The 19869-nt window shown below is 40.3% G+C and overlaps 2 protein-coding genes across 3 annotated transcripts; one reads left to right on the top strand and one right to left on the bottom strand.

Moving 5' to 3' along the window:
• The first annotated feature begins 1367 nt into the window (after positions 1–1367).
• LOC104444221 (acyl-CoA-binding protein) lies at positions 1368–18934 on the top strand. Of its 2 annotated transcripts, none has more exons than XM_010057868.3 (4): positions 1368–1522; positions 2598–2715; positions 2835–2897; positions 18690–18934. In XM_010057868.3, the coding sequence occupies exons 1-4, from the start codon at positions 1511–1513 to the stop codon at positions 18767–18769; spliced, it is 273 nt and encodes a 90-aa protein (XP_010056170.1). In that variant the 5' UTR covers positions 1368–1510; the 3' UTR covers positions 18770–18934. The 2 variants fall into 2 exon arrangements, with proteins under 2 accessions (XP_010056170.1, XP_010056169.2); XM_010057867.3 differs by lacking the exon at positions 18690–18934 and adding an exon at positions 3007–3351.
• Positions 4425–8522, bottom strand: LOC104444222 (urea-proton symporter DUR3). The gene is given in 11 exon segments (XM_010057869.3): positions 4425–4946; positions 5046–5695; positions 5851–6089; positions 6189–6451; positions 6540–6668; positions 6671–6759; positions 6861–6894; positions 6897–6942; positions 7052–7147; positions 7232–7339; positions 8287–8522. Coding segments are annotated over 11 exon segments (2136 nt in total). The 5' UTR covers positions 8479–8522; the 3' UTR covers positions 4425–4656.
• Positions 18935–19869: the final 935 nt, after the last annotated feature.

Genomic DNA, 19869 nt, shown 5'->3' with positions numbered 1-19869 from the left:
ATAGTTAACATGTTATACACATATAATTAAGTTATGTAAAACACTACAACTATTCAATCATCCAAGCCCTCTCACTTAAATACAATTCCTAGACGTATAATGTTCATTCGTTTTGCAATAGTGGTTGTGCTATTCAAGAGGAATCATTTACTTTATCATTTTATCAAAAGAGTATAAATAGCTATTGCCATGAAATAGTCATTCGATCAAAATCAGAAATAGTTATTTCATGAGGGCCAAAAGAACAGCTAATTCTATTCAGGTTGGAATAGTTTTTGTCTTCGTGGTTCTAATGGTTGTGCATTTTCAGTAATTGAAAATTTGCTAATAATTGAAGCTCAAATTGAGCAAAGTTAGGATCGAATATGGATCACTAAAATCATTTTACATAAGAAAATATTAATACATATTAAATGGATTACTTCAGATTTTTTTTTTTTTTTGTTGAACACCTACTCATTTGACAAACTTATTGTTTGTACTCGATTTTATTTTGGGAAAATGATACAAATCATCCTTGAATTTTGGCCAAATTTACAATGTTGCTTTTAAGTTTTTGATTTGTTCAACGTGACCCATGAACTTTAACTTAATAAATAGTGTTGTCCTTAAATTTTTTATTTGTTCAATTTAGACTTCGAACTTTTAGTATAGGTTCACTTCAACCCATGGACTATATGAAAATGCTTAATATTGTCATTTCATTAATTCAAGTGAACAATATTTATTGATTCGATTTCAAATCTAACATGTTTGAATGGTGGAACAAAGAAACATTACATGTGAATTATTCACGCAAGATATTCGACTTAAATTAGAATATAATAATCCCTTTATATGATTCAACTTACAAAATTGATTATCCTTGTTATGTGACAACATGAATTATTATATCTCGATTTGAGTTGAACTATATTACATGGGTAATTCACGCGTAATGTTGCACCATTCAAATTTGCGGAATAAAAATCTAAAATCAGCAAATTCCGTTAACTTGAATTAATAGTAAAATAACATTGGGTATCTTTATATAACCTGAAAAGTATAATGAATATTCACTAAAAAATTAGGGACCACATCAACATATTAACTCAAAGTCCAAAGGGATTATAAATGTAGCTACCCTTTTTATTTTCCAAGGAATAGTCATTTCTTTCTTAGCTTCTTTCATTTAGCAAATTAGGTGTGTTTGGCCCCAACAACCAACCGCCCAAATTACTCCACCTGTACAGCGGTCCCATGGAATATCCAAACTGGAAAATGGGAGCACTCATCTCTCTCTCTCTCTCTCTCTCTCTTACTTTTTTTTATTCTTTTTACATCCGAGATCCGAATTTTTCAAAGAAGGTACACCCCTAAGAAAGAACGCGAAGCCACAGTAGAATCCCTATTTAATTGCCACCCCATCCCCATCCACTTGTGCACATATCTGACGCTCCCCACGTTGTTAACGCTCCCCACATCGACGAATTCCCCCGGAGAAACAGAGGCAGCGGATCGAGCGAGCAAGATGGGTTTGAAGGTCGCCTTCTCGAATTCTTCTCTCTGGTCTTTTTTTCTTTTCTAAGTTGACGATGAGATCGTTCTTTGTCTCTGTCGTTGTTGAGCAATGGAATCTGCGTGCTCTGTCTTTGTGATGTGTTCGATTTACCTGAGCTGAATAAAGGGTCGGATCTTTCTTTCCCTTTTTTCTCTGCGCGTTGTTCTTTATTGGGTGCATCAGATCGGTTCTTGATTGAGCTAAAGTTTGGTTTTTTAACAGATCGCGTGTCCTTGATTCGACTTGCGGAGAAACCCATGATGTGCAGTTTTTAAATTTAGTTTCTTTACGGATTTTTCGGTTCATTATCCTGGATTTGCTCTTGTGGGTATCTGTTTTATCCACCATGCGATCAGTGTGATCTTTTCTTGACGTGAGTGAATCAGTAGCTTATGTCTGTTTGATTGTAAATAGCTGCTGCCAGAACTGCTCAATGGGCTCCACTAGTAAGCTACTAATGTGCGTGCAAGAGGGAGTAATCCTCTTTGTGCTTTAACGAAGATAATTGGCGTAGTCTTAAGTCTAAGGAAAGAAAATGAGGAGATTGAATTGAATTTTACTGGGCAGATCGGCCTTTTCGGTTATTGCCTTTTTTAAGTGCAACGTGTAAAGGTACATCCTGTTGCTAAGGTTGAGTTGGATGATCCTTATGTATCAGTCCAGGCTCCTCCAGTGATGAATCTGTACGTTTTACCCTTTTTAGATTTGCATTCAGAAGCAAATGATCTCTTGTATCTTTCCTTGCACTCTCTAAATTTCAATGGGAAAGCTGTTTCGCAAGTTATTTTGTGCACAGGCATCTCCGTTCCATGTGTTGCCTAAAATACCATTCTTCTTCAGAATATCATGCGCTTTTTATCTTCTTTTTCTTTTTTGTGGTGACCGCAGAAAAAACGTTTTACTTTATTTGATTCATGTTGGTTTTCGTACTTCTTTTATTAACTTTGCGGACTTGTTAGTTGTTCTCTTCTTGTGTGCTTTTATAGAGCTTTGAGGAAGTTGATGTGTACTTTTAGTGTCATCCTTGTTAACGTCATCACCTAGTTGGTTTATGCAGGAGGACTTTGAGGAATATGCTGAGAAAGCCAAGACCTTGCCAGAGAGTACAACCAATGAGAGCAAGCTCATCCTCTATGGGCTTTACAAGCAAGCCACAGTTGGACCGGTGAACACCAGTCAGTAACTCACCCTCATCTAATGGGTTTTGGATTTGCAACTTGTCATGCTTCAACGCTTTGTTTCTCAACCAAATCCATCTCCGAGATAACTAATGCCTGTTTCACATTACTTGCAGGTCGCCCTGGAATGTTCAACATGAAGGATCGGGCGAAGTGGGATGCATGGAAGGCTGTTGAAGGTAGAAACATAAAATAGTAGCACTTATCTTGCAACTTCCTTTTTTTTTTTTTTAATGATTTGTGTTGGACTTTGCTATTTCTAAGATTGATATTTTTGCTTGTTGGCAGGGAAATCGGCGGACGAAGCAATGAACGATTACATCACAAAGGTGAAGCAGCTGTTGGAAGAAGCTGGTGCCTCTGCTTGATGTCTGTGACTCTATCTATCCTCTAGGGGCTTCATTATTGCTGTGTTTGAAACTCGTACCCTATGAAAATTAAGAACACTATGTGATCGCCCTTTTTATTACTTTTCAGAATTTCATGTGTCCCGGCAACTTTCATTATATTCCTCGCACTTCACTTTTTGTGTGTCTTGCCTGTAGCAAGTTCTCGAAAATGGAAGGTCTATTCAGAAATTTCTGATCCGCAGATGTGAGCTATTTTCTGGAATGTGATGGATGTGTTGCCTGACGTATAGTGTTTGTAATGGTGAATGTTGCATAAAAGTAAAGTGGTAGCGCAAATGTAGCTCCATCTTTGAATATGGTGAATCTCTCGTTGCCAGCTTCACAGTTTTAGAGCAAGTGATGGAACAAATGTGACTCCATGTATGAATGTTTGGGTTGAGTCGTTCCAGTAGAATGACATTAGGAATGAGGCATAGCTTTATGGGCAAGTGATTTCGAACCCTCTTTGTTTCATACGATTAGGGAATGTGTTATTTACAATGGCAGAGGTTATAGCTGAGAGTATTTTCTTGGAAAGTGACTTTACACGATGACATCGATGGTTGCTTCATATCCTGCATATGTTTTTATTGCTCGAAGAAAGTTGGGAAGGTTGTTGGGAGATGATGAGAACTTTGATGATGGGTAGTTGTTGAATTCTTAAGTTGTCAATTCCCAGTGTACCAGCGCGAGGATGTATCTTTAATGTTTGCGTCCTTGGCTGTCTTGGAGGCTAATGGTTGGCAGTAGGTGGTCGGTCACAGCTCAGGAGTGAATGATATCGCGTGTTCTGGAAATGGACTTGTGATTGGTTTGGTGATTGCGAAAGCAAGTCGCTCTGTAGGAAAGCAGTGTCTTTTCCGCTTTGAAGGGACTAAGATAGTGTGAGGAAAAGACCCGGTTCACTATGAGCAAGAGGAAAAGATGGACTTTCATGGAAGGTTTCATGTTCTGTACATGTATAATCGTTAATAGGTATCGAGAGCGGGCTTCTGAGAAGGCCACACCCACGGGGTTATGTTTCTGAATTCCCGTCGCGAGTGTAGCTCTAGGTATACATGGCGCAAGCAGCCACCTACAATGTGAAAGAAACAGGCTTCAATTGCATTTACAGAATCGATTTGAGGCGGTCCATGGCATTTCCGTTCAGCAGGAGGAGGTCTTGAGAACCTCATCTATTATGGTTACGAGTGGTTAATGAGGGCAAGTTGAGTTATCTGTGATCAATTACTGTAGGGCCTAGTGCTGCAAAAGAGTTTCCCTGTATTCCTGAAAGTGAGAGGTAACTTGTAAAATGAAATGAATGTCGGCAGAGACTATCGACAACTTTAATTCCATTTCATTGAGATCACGAGCATTTACGTGGGGAAAATTACAGATTGTGGCCTCCGAGCCACTTGCCTTTCTTGCCCAAAGCATGCTCCTTTTCAAGCACGAAGAGTGACATGACATGACCAAAAAGAAAAAGAAAGTTTACCCTTCCCCTTCTTTTCTGCACAAATTTCACACCCCCTAAAGATTTTCACGTTGGCAACTCACGTCGAGCGAGCTAAGCAGGCAGGACTCCTTGCTCACCAGCATCCAGTTTCTTGGTCTTTTCCATCTCGAGGAGATACAATCTCTCTGCTTCAGGTATTGCGGATACGACCGCCTGTAACTTGATGTTGAGTTCTTGGATCTTTTCCATGAGCCGGTCGTTCGTGAACATGCCGACACAGACGCTCTGGATAGTCTGCCAGCTCTCAATCACCGGCAGGGCGATGATGACCGCAGAGCCGATGGTTCCCCACGCTATCGCAATGACAGCCCAGAATGTAAAATACCCTTTACTGAACTCCCCTGCAGACAAGCAAAGCAACAAGAAAGTTTCAGAAAAAGCAGACATAAAATGTTGCCTGCAATTTGTCAGGCAGTCTAAGGCTTAGGAATTTGACTTACTTGCTGGGAGCGAGAGAACTGGCCATAACACGACGATGACGAGGGTGAACCCAACGCCCCATCTCACGATCCATGCCTTCGCCCTCATCAGCTTCTCTTCCTTGAGCTCCTCCGACAGCAGGTCGGTCTTATCCTTTTCGACCATGGTGATCTCCTTGGTGGTTTCCCAATCATAGTTTTGAGGCCACAGGAAGCTACAGATGGCATGGATTGCCCCACCGGTAAGAATCGAGACGAGATTCCCCGCGAGCATCGGCGCATTCCTCCCTGTGGTGTCCAGATTTACCTGGCCATACTCAACGCTCGTGACCACCAACCAAGTTATGATTCCCAGGATGCACCCACAGATCGTCCCGAGAATCGCACCGAGCGCATTTGCTTTCCTCCAGAGGAGCATGAACGCAATGGGAATGACAGCCGAGCCAACGATCACTCCCGTCACAAGGTACATCCAGCCGAGTGAGACTCCAGCCTTGTTCAAGATCACCGCAAGCACTCCCATGAAGCACCCGAACCCAAGGATGATGCCCCTTGAAACCTGGAGGATTTTCTTCCCGCTTGCGTTTGGATTGATGTAAGTGCGGTAGATGTCATATGTGCACAATGAAGACACCGCTATTAGTTCGGAGGAACCAGCGGATGTCACGGCCCTGACACATAAGAACAGAGCAATTCTAAGTTCGCTGTTTGATCTTAGTTTGATGCCGATGTACCATTTTTCTGCCCAACAAATGCGAATCAAATGATAAAATCGTCCTGTTTAATTTGTGTCCCTTACAGGAGTATTGACAGACGCAGAACTTACATGAAGAGCATAGTGAGAAGGAGGACAGCTCCTCCTTTCCCCATCAAAGCAATAACTGTAGCTGGGGGAACAAGTCCATGGCTTGCTTCACTTGCTGTAATTGGCAAATCGAGTGCAAGTGCTCCTAGACCGAGGGACGTGGCTAACGAGAACGGCACAGCAAACCACACCAGTCCGCCTAACAAATAGCCCTTGTGTGTCGATGAGGGTCTCGCAGCTATGGCACTCACCCAGTATCCCTGCAATGTTCCAGTCAAAACGTGACATTGTGGTTAATGAAAGGGAAAAATTTATGCCCACATACGGCCGAACAGACCATTCTCAGTGATGAAACTCACATTGTCGACAAAGACGGTACCAAAGTTGCCAGCAATGTTGATAATACCGAACACGAGCCCTCCAGAGCTTAACATTGTCAAGTAAGATCCACCATAGTTCCCACTAACAGGACCGCAAGATTGCCCGCTGTGGGAAATTGGCTCCTGACATGATCTTGATTTACTCGCTACCTCCAAGAGATGTCTGTAAACGACGCTGGGGCTACCGAGCTCGTGGCTCGCTGTGTATACCAAGTAGACGAAGATTACTAAAACCACGTGCACTGTAAGTGAAAACATCAACCAGTTAGCGCTTGCATTCCACATCAATACAGCTTACATGAAAACTACGAAGCTTATGCAGCAAAATACCTATAACAGAATGTATGTAGCTCGCCAAGAAGGTGGCTTTTAGGCCTCCGGCCAATGTGTAGACAATCACTCCGAGGGGGATCAGGAAGCTAGCAGCATATATGTTCATTCCGGTCAGAGCATTTACACAGCAGAGCCACCGAGAAGCAACATGGCAGTGACGATTATGTTGGTCATGAAGCAGAAGACGAGGAACACAATATGCGCAGCAGTTCCCCAACTGAAATTCAAGCTTACTGATATTAGCATAAGAGAGTTCATTGCGACGCGAGTTAAACCAAAAAAATAGAAGTATTACGTCTTGGGCCAGTTGATACATACCGAGCTCTCACGATTTCACAGACAGTGTGCGCAGAGGAGCTTTTCTTTTGATCTCTATGGCCATTATACCAAATAAGAGTACCTATTTGTAAGCATTTAGTGATTCAGCTGTGAGAACTCCAGTGTCTATTTTCTTTTGGAAGTTAAAGTCAATAAACACGAATGAGCAATCAGATGGAAGTCTTGCGTACCTGGATCGTAGCACCGCTGGCGTACCAGAACGGCCCGCTAACTCCATATTCCCAGGCGACATTGGAACTTTGCAAGATTGTAGCGGCCCATGTCCACTTCAAGAGTTCAAACCGAGAAATATGAATTGTTTGAGCTGGTGTTCTGTCTAAGCTGCCTAACTAACCATGCAGAAGGATTACCTGAGAAACGATCACACTGGCTATTAGTCCAGTTTTGACATTTCTTCCTGCTGTGTTGAACCATTCAGAAGTGTGGCGCGATCCGACATAACGCTTCTCCAGCCAGACCTGGCATCACAGGAAATTACTAATCACAAATGAGGTTCCATACCATGCTGATTCATTCGATTCTGTAAGGAAAAGAATGAACAACTAGCGCCAGTTTGGGATGCTAGAGATGTAGAAATACAGTTTTCCGACTAGAATGAGGTAACAAAGCAATCCTACTGATTAAATTGATTGGCTGGTGTCTCATGGTTATTGGATAGTGAATACAGGCTTGTCTGAACGATTTTCGTGTCATCAATTTATGGTGTGGAATAGACCTGATTGCACTGATAGTTAAGTCGGAACATTCTGCAATTCACGAAAGGACTTAATCGTTGTCTCGTGGTATTAACCGAATGTTCAAATATCCAGTCCTATTGAATATGATGAGTAACTCCCATAACCTTGGAAAGAACATCGACAAGAAAACGACAACAAAAGAGAGAGACGTGATACATCTAAGACCCAGCTTGATCATCAGGTTAGATAGGATCATCGACTATCAAGAGAGACACTGCAGATTTCAAACTCTCCTTAAGAATCTTAGGTTATCTGCAGATAGTAGCAATTCTATGTCAAAGTGTGCAACAAGCTTCTTCAAAGATCAACTTAAGGTCCCTTCATCAAGCAACCAATGAAAACAATGGATCATAATGACCCACCCTTAATGAAAACCTTGTCATGAAAATCAGGAAATCATCATATAGTGCCGCAGAAAATTCTAGTCCGCCAACCGAAGAAAGAGCCACGGAGCTCTCTATGGCACTTTGCCTGAATTTCATATCTTGTCATGCATACCAAATGGTCAAAACCGAAACAACCTCGTATTGGTGAAGAGAAATGCTTTGTTGCAACCAAAAGCACCACGATTCATAGAGTGAAACGAAAAAAATAAAAAATAGAGGCCGAAAACCAACAAAATAAGAAGTCTGCGCAAGGGGAAAAGAGCAAATGAGCTGAATGAGTACCAGGAAAGAGGTGAAGACAGCGAAAAAGGCACCGAACCCAAGAACGACCGAATACCCAACACCCTGATTGAGCACAGCTTTGCCTCCGAAGAAGCTGCTCTGCCTCACGCAGCTTCCTCCATCCGCAGACACATGGTAGTACTTCCCGCCGAATCCCAACGGAGGACATTGCGTCAAAGAACTGGTGGCCATCAAGAATGATGGTGAGGAAGAAGATGAAGGAGGAGACGCAAGGACGCAGTTGCGTTCAGTAATATGGCATGGATCGATGAATCGCAGAGTATTTATAATTGATCTTCAAGGCTGACATCTTCTAAGCAGAGAGATGGGAGAGGGTACGGATTTACGGATGGGTTGAGTGTGCGTTTTTCGTCCCTCGTTGCTCTCGCTCACGACCAAAGGCCCCGATAGTCTCTAAAAGTCCACACGAGAGGGTATAGCTCTCTCAGTGAATGGGGAATCTCCACCAATCATCATCACTATCTCTGACTAAGCCACCACCATCTTCTCTCAAACTCATCTCACTAGATTCAGGGAAACTTGGGTAGATTCAAACATCACTGCTGGAGCAAGGAAACTGAATTTCTTGGACAAGGTCGGATCGAACTGCATGAACATGAATTGAAGGAACTTGCCTTGTGTTCGTAATCTTTGGGAAAGAAAAGAAATGATTTCGCAGGCAAAATGGATTGTCCATAAATACGTACAAACGTAGTGATCCACCTTACCAATCGTAATTTTACTCTTAATCAAGGATGGAGGTAATAAAAGCCCTCAGATTACTTCTAGTGATTCGAATCGAATTTCATCTCCTCTTCTTCTCCCTTCAGTTTTCTTTTACTCGTGTAAATGGTTAAAAAGTTAATCCATTATTTTCTCTTTTCTATCGTCTATGACTCTCCACAAATATGGTTTAAGGACTGAAATAGTGCATGTGAATCTTTGTGAGCCATTTAAAACTCCAGGATTGCAAAAGCTCAGCGCGTGTCCTATCATTAAAAAAATGCATGGAAAATCTTGTTCACAATAATGTTATCCTATAGTACAATTTATATTAAAATATGGAATATTCTCGTCAACGTAAGCCCGACACAATTGATAGCGACAAACAAGAAAATATTCATGGTTTCGAGGTGTGCCATTGGCCCCTTTGCATGGCTTCATTCGCCTCTCGTCATCTTGAAAAGTCTTTCTTGGAATGATCTATTTGACTTTTATACATCTCGAGAAAATAGCATAGCGGGCAATTAGAGGGCATTTAGGCTGCGCATGATAAAATTTTGGAAACAGAAATTGATTTTTGGCTAAATCAATTTCTTAATTTTTTATTCCCCGCATGTTTTTGAAGAAAAAACCCGTTTGATAACAATTCAAAATTTTTATTTCAAACAAACCGTTTGATAACAAAAAAAAAAATTATATTTCTAGGAATAGAAATTGATTAGATAACAACATAGGAAATTCTCAAATACAAAATAATAGTCGAAATAATACTAATACATTACAAAAGTTAAAAATACAATTTCATGGAATTTCCGGCATATTATTATCCTTTGCCATTTTATTAACAATTGTTTTCCTAGGCGTATTTATTTGGTTTCCCTCCTTGGTCAATATATCGTTTGCAAGCTCATTCTGCGTAGGTTAAGACAAGTACTGCGGAAACATGATATAGGTCCCATCAATGACGCATATACAACCTTGTTATTTTATCGAAAACTAGTATATATAAGATTATCAACAAAATAAAATTAATGGTGTAAATGAATATATGAGAATTCTACCTTAAAGTAACGTTTATGGTTAGGAACCAATCGGGGGAAGGTTGGTTTATTTTGATTCTTGAATTGAATCAGTCCAATTGCTCATCCCTAATTTCTTTATTGTTGCTCAATGAACCTTTAATAGCCCTTGCATAGCAAAGAGAGAGAATGTCTTGAATTTGCCTTCGAATTAAAATTCAAGATTGTGTAACAATTTAATTATTTTGATTTTGCAAGAATTTTGAATCCGTAAAAAATAACGTTAAATTTCTAGGCACGTTTTTTATTCATCTATTACGTAAGTACTTTTTCTTCAACTAGTCATACGTGTGCCTTTTCTAGGAGGGAAGAGCATCATTGTTTTTAAGTAAACATTTAAGAACTTTGGTCATTTTTTTGAAAATTGGCGACCCATTCGATTGCCTTTCATCCTAAAGAGGAAGTTATAAAAAAAATTGAAAAAAATGCAAAAAAAAAAAAAAAAAAAAACATGAGCAAAATAAGAAAAGAAAATTAGCAATAATTTATGAAGTTGTGGTTATGAGTGAATTAATTTAGCAAGAAAGCGCAAGGTTCTTTTATATGGTTTGATTTCGGTTTCATTTCTATTTCAAACCGAGAAGTTAAAAATTTCAGCTTCGATTTTTTTCAATTTCTCTATTTCGGAATAGAAATCTGTTTCAAAAATAGAGAAATCAAATCGCGTTACCAACGGATTTCTGTTCCAAACGTATTCGAGGAACAAAGAAATAGAGAAATTGATAAAAAAAAAAAAAAAATTTGTCATGCGCGCCCTTAATAACCATTTTATTCCCGAAAATAATTTGTGATTAGAGATGATTCCTTTTTATTTTGCTTCGAGAATAATTTCTAAGTATTTTAATGTGTTTGGTAATTTTCCAAAATTTCTATTTTTGGAATAGAATTGTGTTTGACACCTTCATCAAAATTTTTATTCCAAACCATTTTTTTTTAATTTTTTAATAATTTTATTACTTTTTCCTTTTTTTTTTTTCCTTTTTTTTTCTTTCCCTTCTCCTTCTTCTTCAAGCTCGCCGGCGACCTCGCTTGAGTGTTGTCAACCCTTGGCAAGGCCGCACCTCATCAACCAAGCCTCGCCAACAACTAGGCAAGGCTCGAGCGAGCCTTGGCTAGGCGAGGCTCGGGCTGGGTTAAGCCTTGCCCAGCCCAACTAGGGCTCGGCCGTGCCTTCACCAGCCAGGCGGGGCTAGCTGGGCGAGCCTTCAACAAGCTCGCCCTATTGGTCACTTGCGACCGGCAACGGCGGCGGCCAATGGCTGCAACGGTGGAAGAAGAAGAGAAAAGAAAAGAAAAAATTTTGGTTGGCTTAATTTTGGAATTGTTTTCCGAAACAAAGAATCAACTTTTTTGACTTTTTATTCTTGAGAATAAAAATTTACTAAATTGATTTCTATTCCAAATCTACTTCCGGGAACAAAAGAATAGAATTAAACACTATTTGGCCAGTTGCCAAACGCATTCTTATTCGACAAGAGATTAAAAAATTACTGAAAATTCATTTGTGCAACGTAGAGAGCAGGCTCTGATCAGCATTTTCTACGATGTGCGATGCAAGGCTACATTTGCCAACGAGAATCTTGAACTCAAAAAGCTTTTGACTTTTGGTTATGCTTAAGTAAAGGTTGAGGATTCTCGTTACTTCCATGACCTATTATTTTGCAAATTAATCTGACAAATTAATACTAATTCTACGACATATATGTGATCTTTTTTATATGGATACATGACATTAATCCGACGCGTGATGGATGGAAAAGAGCTTGAATTAAACCTTGAAAGTTAACGAGAGCTCTTGTTGATTAGCATGTCTCCCCAGCGAAGTTCGAGATACTCATACATAGATTTTTTCATTTCTTTCTTGCGCCGATGGGGACGAAGTATTATGAACTCATTCGCATGGAACTATTATTATATGTTAGAGCTAGTCGCGTACTTGCGTGTATGGGTGTCCGCCGCACGGTCGTGTTGCAAGAGCTGTCAGGGAGAGCATAAGCAAGAGCTGACCATGCACTTTGCTGCTTCACCTTCTTCCTTCTTCTAACGTAATCTAGCAAGTTGTGTAAAAGAGGGATGCTATAAGCAAGAAAGAACTTGCCAAACCCACTTAAATTAATGAGTGACGGATTCCCTTCTTTCATTTTTCTTAATTTTTCTAAGCAACATTTTGCAACATGATTCGGAGAAAAGAATACCCCAGTGCTGCTGCTGCTAGCATCAGTACGGACATCACACCCTCCATTTCTTGAAGCTACCTTTTCAGCATCATATCAAGGTAGTTGTGAAATTTTCATGAGGATCAATACCAATTTTTTCTAAAAGTTTAAGTTGTTAGATAAAAAAATAATTTACGTTTAGTCTAGTCTTTTTGCTTAGTACTAAGCGTTGACATATTTAATTAGAAGGAAACAAATGGGATCAAGAAATATTTGAACTTAGGATCTCCTACTCTAATACTATATGAGATTTGTGTGAAAATCACTGTCAATTATTCTAAAAACTTAATGCATGATTTATTTTTTAAATATTTTAATATTAGTTTTGTATTCTTGAAACCAAATGGAAAAAAAAAATCCAATCAAGAGCCGGCCGAGCGCGTATGCCGTGTGCACGAACACTTTTGAGCGCCCACAATCGACGGCTAAAACCTCATCTGTGATTTTTTTTTTCGTTGGTGATTGCATAATTCACCTATGTTTTTACATCGTGGTCCTAAAAGGATTTTAACTATCGATGCATTTTGAATCTTAATAGATTACTTTGATTACGATATTGTGCAAGCATTGTAGAGATTAGCATAGGGGCTTGACTCAAATGTGCAGTGAAGTGCCTACATTCACTAGGCAAATCATCAAGAATGAGCTTAAATCCAAGATCACACATATCCATTTAGATTTATCTTCACTCAAAAGTTTAAGTTAATGAGTAATTTGCTAGCTAGGATTATCAATCGCTCCACGTCACACCAATTCTCGAACGTAAGACTTTTCTAATAAAATCCATACGTGCATCTCAACATACTTCATGACAGTCGATCACACTTCGTGTGATAATAAGTAGGAAGCAAGGATAAAATGCTGTTGTATCAAGTGGCCAAGAGTAAAGAAAAAGAACGCTCTGTTGTATTGAAGTATACGAGAGGGAAATACTTCCTTGAATGGATCTTTGACTCAGCCCCCGCGGAAGAGGTGAACGGCGCAGTTCATCGTCCCTAAGGCTCATTCACATGGCCTCTTTGCACTGCCCTAAAGGCCGTCTCTTGGCCATTATTTTTGAAAACGATGATGTTTATATAGCTGACTTTTGCGATTCCTGCCTCTGTTCTACTAATCTTGAATTCAACTCTCTAAACTATCCATTGAATATTCCCAATTTGCATTGCAGAAAGAGATCTTCATCATCTTACAGTTTCAATCCCCATCCGACAATATGTAACTTATTGACTTCGTTCAGTATTCATTTAGAATGGGTGGAGTTTTCGCAGTTCAATTTGGCTCAAATTTGAAACCTCGAATGGAAGGAGATATTTTCAATTTGGAAACTTTAGGAGAGCTCATATATATTGATTGGGAGACCTTACGTTACCTTGCAAAATTCTTGTTTGGTGAACACATCATCTTGTACAACTTCTGTTAAGATTTCCAATCATAACATCAACAAATTAATATATGAGTGTAGTATATCTACTAGGGCGAGCACCGGTTCTAGGATCTATAGGAGTTCTTGCACTTTTGGAATGGTGCTTATTTGTCCTACAATTCGAAAGTCAGAATCACTTCCCTGACTAAATGATGTGCACTACAACTTTTTGCGGTGACCAATCTATCTCTGACTAGGTGAAAGCCAACACATTGGACAAACTTTTCCATGACATGTACCCCTACAACTTTTTGCGGTGTCCAATCTGTCTCTGACTTGGTGAAAGCCAACACATTGGACAAACTTTTCCACGACATGTACCATTTGATCTCCACCTCCTTTAAAGAATTCAATTCTTTCAAGTCGTCAATAGCTCTCAACACTTCACAATAACATAGCTAAAGACATTGTATTTTTTTCATCTTTTATGGATTGCTGCTTTTGGCTGCTTTTGGCGAATGAGAATTTCTATTGTTGTTTTAACATTAATTTTGCTTGACTAAGGATGAGCTGAACTTCCCAATCGTATTATATTTTTGTTTGTTTTGTACTGTATTCCTTGGCATTTTGTGATTCTACTATTTTGATGTAACCATTATTTGTCTCGATTGTAAATTATAGGATGTTTTACTAAAGTTTGTCTTTTCAAAAATAAAAATAAAAATGAAACCCCCAAAAAAAAAAAAAGAGGAAATTGGCCGCTTCTCCAATAGACTTGGAACTAGACCGAACTGATAGAGTCAGTTCCTAGATCTACAAGGTAAGTTTTTTATTCTAAAAATAGGGAATTGATCCCAACAAGGTAAATTTTAAGTTATAAGTCTAGATCCTATTCACCCCAGCACAGTCCATCCATATATATATTAATCTAAACTGACATGAACCATTGGAAACGCTATATCCATATGGCTCCCATTGAGAGGAGATTAAGGGGTAGGCAAACCACTTAGCCCCCCAAGTTCGCGAGTAAATGGGCGAGCTTGTACTTGGGCAAGGTTCTTACATAAGCAAGCACGACCCCTCCAACTTTACAAACTCAGGCGAAGCTCGAGAATTTCTATGGCAATTTCATATTATAGACAGGCGAAGGCAACAAATTAGGCCCAATCTAACCGGAGCTTGCTTGGTGCTCACCTTTAGTCCCACTAGACGTGACTTATTAAATTCTATTCAATACATGTATGCACCATATTCACTAAATAATTTATCGATAGCCTCACTCAACTATGTCAAAAATCTTGTTAGTAGTTAAAGGAGTATTCTTTCACAAGCATACCCATAATTTCAAAGTTTAAAAGCTAATTTCACCATTTTTTGGAAAATTTAAAAACAATCTATAGCAAAAAAGGGGGAAAAATCATGTTGGATAATACTATTCTATTATAGTTGTGCCTAAGAATACTTTTTCCTTCAACGTGTTTTCCTCCGTCTCGCTATAGGAGATTTCTTTGATCAAGACATTGCTTATTGAAGTACAAATATATATCATCATCTGTATTCATTTTTAGTCAAGTTTGCATGTGGCTGATATTCATATTTATACACTCATCACAAAAGTCTAGAGCAATATATGGCTTTTTCCAAAAATACCCTAATCGTGTCAAGGACTACACTCAAATCTCGTGAAAGTCCATATTCCACATACGCAACCTGGTTCCTATACCCTCCACTCCAAAATAATGGTGAGCCCTACGAAGGCTCGGAGCTTTTGGTGTTCACATTATCTTATGGCAAAGACATATCATCTCCATGACCTACAAAAGCCACTCATTCAAGTGGTCAGAAGCGAAGCCGGATGACGTCCTCGAAACTTTTGGATTGGGCTTTCTCTAACATGATGTTGACCCAGTTAAAACAATAAGTGATCGATCGATTCAGTTCCTTCATTTCTCGATTTTTCTACGCAAGATTATGCAACATAATTCGGAGAAAAGAATTCCCAGTCGCTGCTGCTGCTGACAAGATGGGAAAGGTTCTTGCATGGATCTTTGACTGGCCCACGAGGAAGCGGCGATCGGTAGAGCATGTTGTCCCTAAGGCTCGTTCGCAAGGGCTCTTTGCTCTGCCCTAGAGACCTTCCACCATTATGTTCGAACACAATGATGTTATGTAGCTGACTATTGTGACGCCTGGCTCTATCATTCTAATCTTCAGTTCAACCTTCCAAGCGGCGAATGTTATGTGCTTTCTCATCTTTGACAACTCGCAACCCCATCTGACGACATCTAAATTATGCTTTTCTTACTTATTCATCGTTGACATCTGGTGGAGTTTTCGTAGTTTAATTTGGCTCATATTTGGAACTTCCAATCAAACTTGGGCCACGTTCTTTCACGAGTAAGCCCAGCACCTCCAACTCTACAGGCTTGGCCCAGCCCGAGAATTTGTGGGTAAGTTTTTTATTATAGACAGGCTCAGGCATCAAATTCGGCGTAACCTTTGGGCCCAACCTATGGAGCCAACCCGGTGCTTACATTTAGGTAGCGTAAACGTTTCGTTACGTTTTTTTCGTAAATGTTCTTTCTATTTCTCTAACAATTTCTGAACCCGTTGATAACGACACAAAATTTCTACAAAATGAAAAAGAATAGAAATGCGTTTGATAACGCAAAATTTCTTTTTTTGTATTTATTCATTTTTTAATCTTGCCGATTTTAATGCCGCCGCCTCCGCCGGTCGCTGCCACCCGCCGAGTCCCACGACAAGGCGGCCGTGGTGATGGGCAACGAGGTGGCGGGCAAGGGCGGAGGCGGCGGGCGATGGCGGCGGTGCCGAGGCCGGAGATTTGCCCGCCGCCGGCGGCGATGGGTGGGCTTGGACTTGGGCCACGTTCTTTCGACGGCGACGGCAGCGTGGCGTCGGCGACCGGCGGCGGCGGGCGTCCGGCGACAGCGGCGGGAGGCGTCCCGGCCGGCGGCGGAGGCGGCCTCGGCGGGCGGAGGCGTCCGGCGACCGGCGGCGGCGACCGGGCGGGCTTGGCCCAGCCCGAGAATTTGTGGTGGTCGCGGCAAGAAAAGAAAAAAAGAAAATTAGCTTGTTTCTAGCAATTGTAACAAGAAGCAACTTTTTTGCTTCTTGTTTCTCAAACCATTCTGCCAAGTTTTTATTCCTGAAACAAAAACAATGCATAGAAAACGGCCTTTTTTGTTCCCAAAAGAACTAAACCAAGAGAAACCAAACGTTTGCATGCACACCCTTAGTCACACTAGAAATGATGATCCAGGATCAATTGGATACATGCTTGCACCATATTCATTAAATAGTTTCTCACAGCCTCACTACACTGCAGCCGGAAACCTTGTCTGAAGTTGGTTTAATGAAATATGTATACCCATGATTTCAAAGTCTAGGGGCTAATTTCACCGTCTTTATATAGGATGTCCCGGTAAATATACTATAGATATATCTTGTTTCATGGAAGGACAATTTAAAAAAAAATACAATGAAAAAAAAAACATATCAATTAATAGTTCTTTATCACGGTTCATGCCTAAGAGTACTTCTTTCTTTAGCGTGTTTTCCCCCTTCTCTTCATAGGAGACCTTTTTCAATCGAGACTCTTATTAGTGGAGTGCAAACAAGGACCATTGTTCACTCAATTTTGCATACAAGCAATATTCATTTTTCGCACGCACGATGACGTCGTTTTCATTCCCTCAGCTCCAAGTAATGGCAAGTCATATTATGGTCAAGCTATATAATCAATTTTATGTTCGCATTATCTTATGGAAAAGTCCAAAGGATGACTTTTTGAGTGTTCACATTCAAGTGGGTAAGGCGAAGCAGGTTGACCTACTTGAAGCAGCTTCCTCACACGTCCTCCTGTTCCTAATCCCACCATAAATTAACATTTAGAACTATTAATGACTGCTTAATCAATCATGCGCCTAATTATGTCTACAAATGCTGACAAAAATCTAACGTCTTTGAATGGATGAAATCGTGGCGAAACATTCTAGAAATCACAAATAAATTTTCTAGGGATCGTGTAGAAACCCCTTCATGAATTTAGAATTGCTCTGAGATCGTTCTAGAGAGATGACATTTATATCGTCACTTGGATATTATTATGCTAGATGATGAACAAGGTATTCTCCAAGGTCCCAATGACTATAGAGCGGCAAAAATTCAAAGAATGGATCTTTCGTAAACTGATCTCATCAGGATCGGATCAATCCCGGCCGATAGCTAGAGTAGAAACGCCGGCTACACAAAACTCATTCTCAAGAGAAAAACTAGGGAAACTAGGGAAAGCAGATTCGCTGATGTCGGGTCAAAGCAGGACGCTGACTATTCAAACTAAATTCTCGTTTCAATCTTCTCGTCTCCGCCTCTGCTCTTTCCTTTGACTATCGCAGGATGGAAAGACAATCGACCAGAGCCGTCTAGCATCTGCACAGGCATCTCTGTTCCGTGTGTTGCCTAAAATACCATTCTTCTTCAGAATATCATGCGCTTTTTATCTTCTTCTTTTTCTTTTTTGTGGTGACAGCATAGTAAACGTTTTACTTTATTTAATACATGTTGGTTTTCGTACTTCTTTTATTAACTTTGCGGACTTGTTAGTTGTTCTCTTCTTGTGTGCTTTTATAGAGCTTTGAGGAAGTTGATGCGTACTTTTAGTGTCATCCTTGTTAACGTCATCACCTAGTTGGTTTATGCAGGAGGACTTTGAGGAATATGCTGAGAAAGCCAAGACCTTGCCGGAGAGTACAACCAATGAGAGCAAGCTCATCCTCTATGGGCTTTACAAGCAAGCCACTGTTGGACCAGTGAACACCAGTCAGTAACTCACCCTCATCTGATGGGTTTTGGATTTGCAACTTGTCATGCTTCAACGCTTTGTGTCTCAACCAGGTCCATCTCCGAGATAAATAAGGCCTGTTTCCTTTTCTTTTCTTTTTTTAATGATTTGTGTTGGACTTTGCTATTTCTAAGATTGATATTTTTGCTTGTTCGCTGGGAAATCGGCGGACGAAGCAATGAACGATTACATCACAAAGGTGAAGCAGCTGTTGGAAGAAGCTGGTGCCTCTGCTTGATGTCTGCGACTCTATCTATCCTCTAGGGGCCTCATTATGGCTGTGTTTGAAACTCGTACCCTATGAGAATTAAGAACACTATGTGATCGCTCTCTTTATTACTTTTCAGAATTTCATGTGTCCTGGCAACTTTCGTTATATTCCTCGCACTTCACTTTTTGTGTGTCTTGCCTATAGGAAGTTCTCGAAACTGGAAGGTCTACTCAGAAATTTCTGATCCGCAGATGTGAGCTATTTTCTGGGATGTGATGGATGTGTTGCCTGATGTATATAGTGTTTGTGATGGTGAATGTCGCATAAAAGTAAAGTGGTAGCGCAAATGTAGCTCCATGTTTGAACATGGTGAATCTCTCGTTGCCAGCTTCACAGTTTTAGAGCAAGTGATGGAACAAATGTGACTCCATGTATGAATGTTTGGGTTGAGTCGTTCCAGTAGAATGACATTAGGAATGAGGCATAGCTTTATGGGCAAGTGATTTTGAACCCTCTTTGTTTCATTCGATTAGGGAATGTGTTATTCACAATGGCAGAGGTTATAGCTGAGAGTATTTTCTTGGAAAGTGACTTTACAAGCTGACATCGATGGTTGCTTCATATCCTGCATATGTTTTTATTGCTCGAAGAAAGTTGGGAAGGTTGTTGGGAGATGATGAGAACTTTGATGATGGGTAGTTGTTGAATTCTTAAGTTGTCAATTCCCAGTGTACCAGCGCGAGGATGTATCTTTAATGTTTGCGTCCTTGGCTGTCTTGGAGGCTAATGGGTGGCAGTAGGTGGTTGGTCACGGCTCAGGAGTGAATGATATCGCGTGTTCTGGAAATGGACTTGTGATTGGTTTGGTGATTGCGAAAGCAAGTCGCTCCGTAGGAAAGCAATGTCTTTTCTGCTTTGAAGGGACTAAGATAGTGTGAGGAAAAGACCCGGTTCACTATGAGCATGAGGAAAATATGGACTTTTATGGAAGGTTTCATGTTCTGTACATGTATAATCGTTAATAGGTATCGAGAGCAGGCTTCTGAGAAGGCCACACCCACGGGGTTATGTTTCTGAATTCCCGTCGTGAGTATAGCTCTTAGGCTTACACGGCGCAAGTAGCCACC

This window comes from Eucalyptus grandis, chromosome 5 (assembly GCF_016545825.1).
Source record: "Eucalyptus grandis isolate ANBG69807.140 chromosome 5, ASM1654582v1, whole genome shotgun sequence".
NCBI lineage: Eukaryota > Viridiplantae > Streptophyta > Magnoliopsida > Myrtales > Myrtaceae > Eucalyptus > Eucalyptus grandis.
The sequence above is the reverse complement of the archived record's forward strand: the minus strand, read 5'-3'. Positions and strand labels throughout refer to the sequence as shown.

Coding starts and splice junctions, on each gene's coding strand:
- LOC104444221 (XM_010057868.3), top strand. Junction 2,716..2,834: donor AGTTGGACCGGTGAACACCA/GTCAGTAACTCA, acceptor CATTACTTGCAG/GTCGCCCTGGAATGTTCAAC. Junction 2,898..18,689: donor TGCATGGAAGGCTGTTGAAG/GTAGAAACATAA, acceptor GCTTGTTCGCTG/GGAAATCGGCGGACGAAGCA.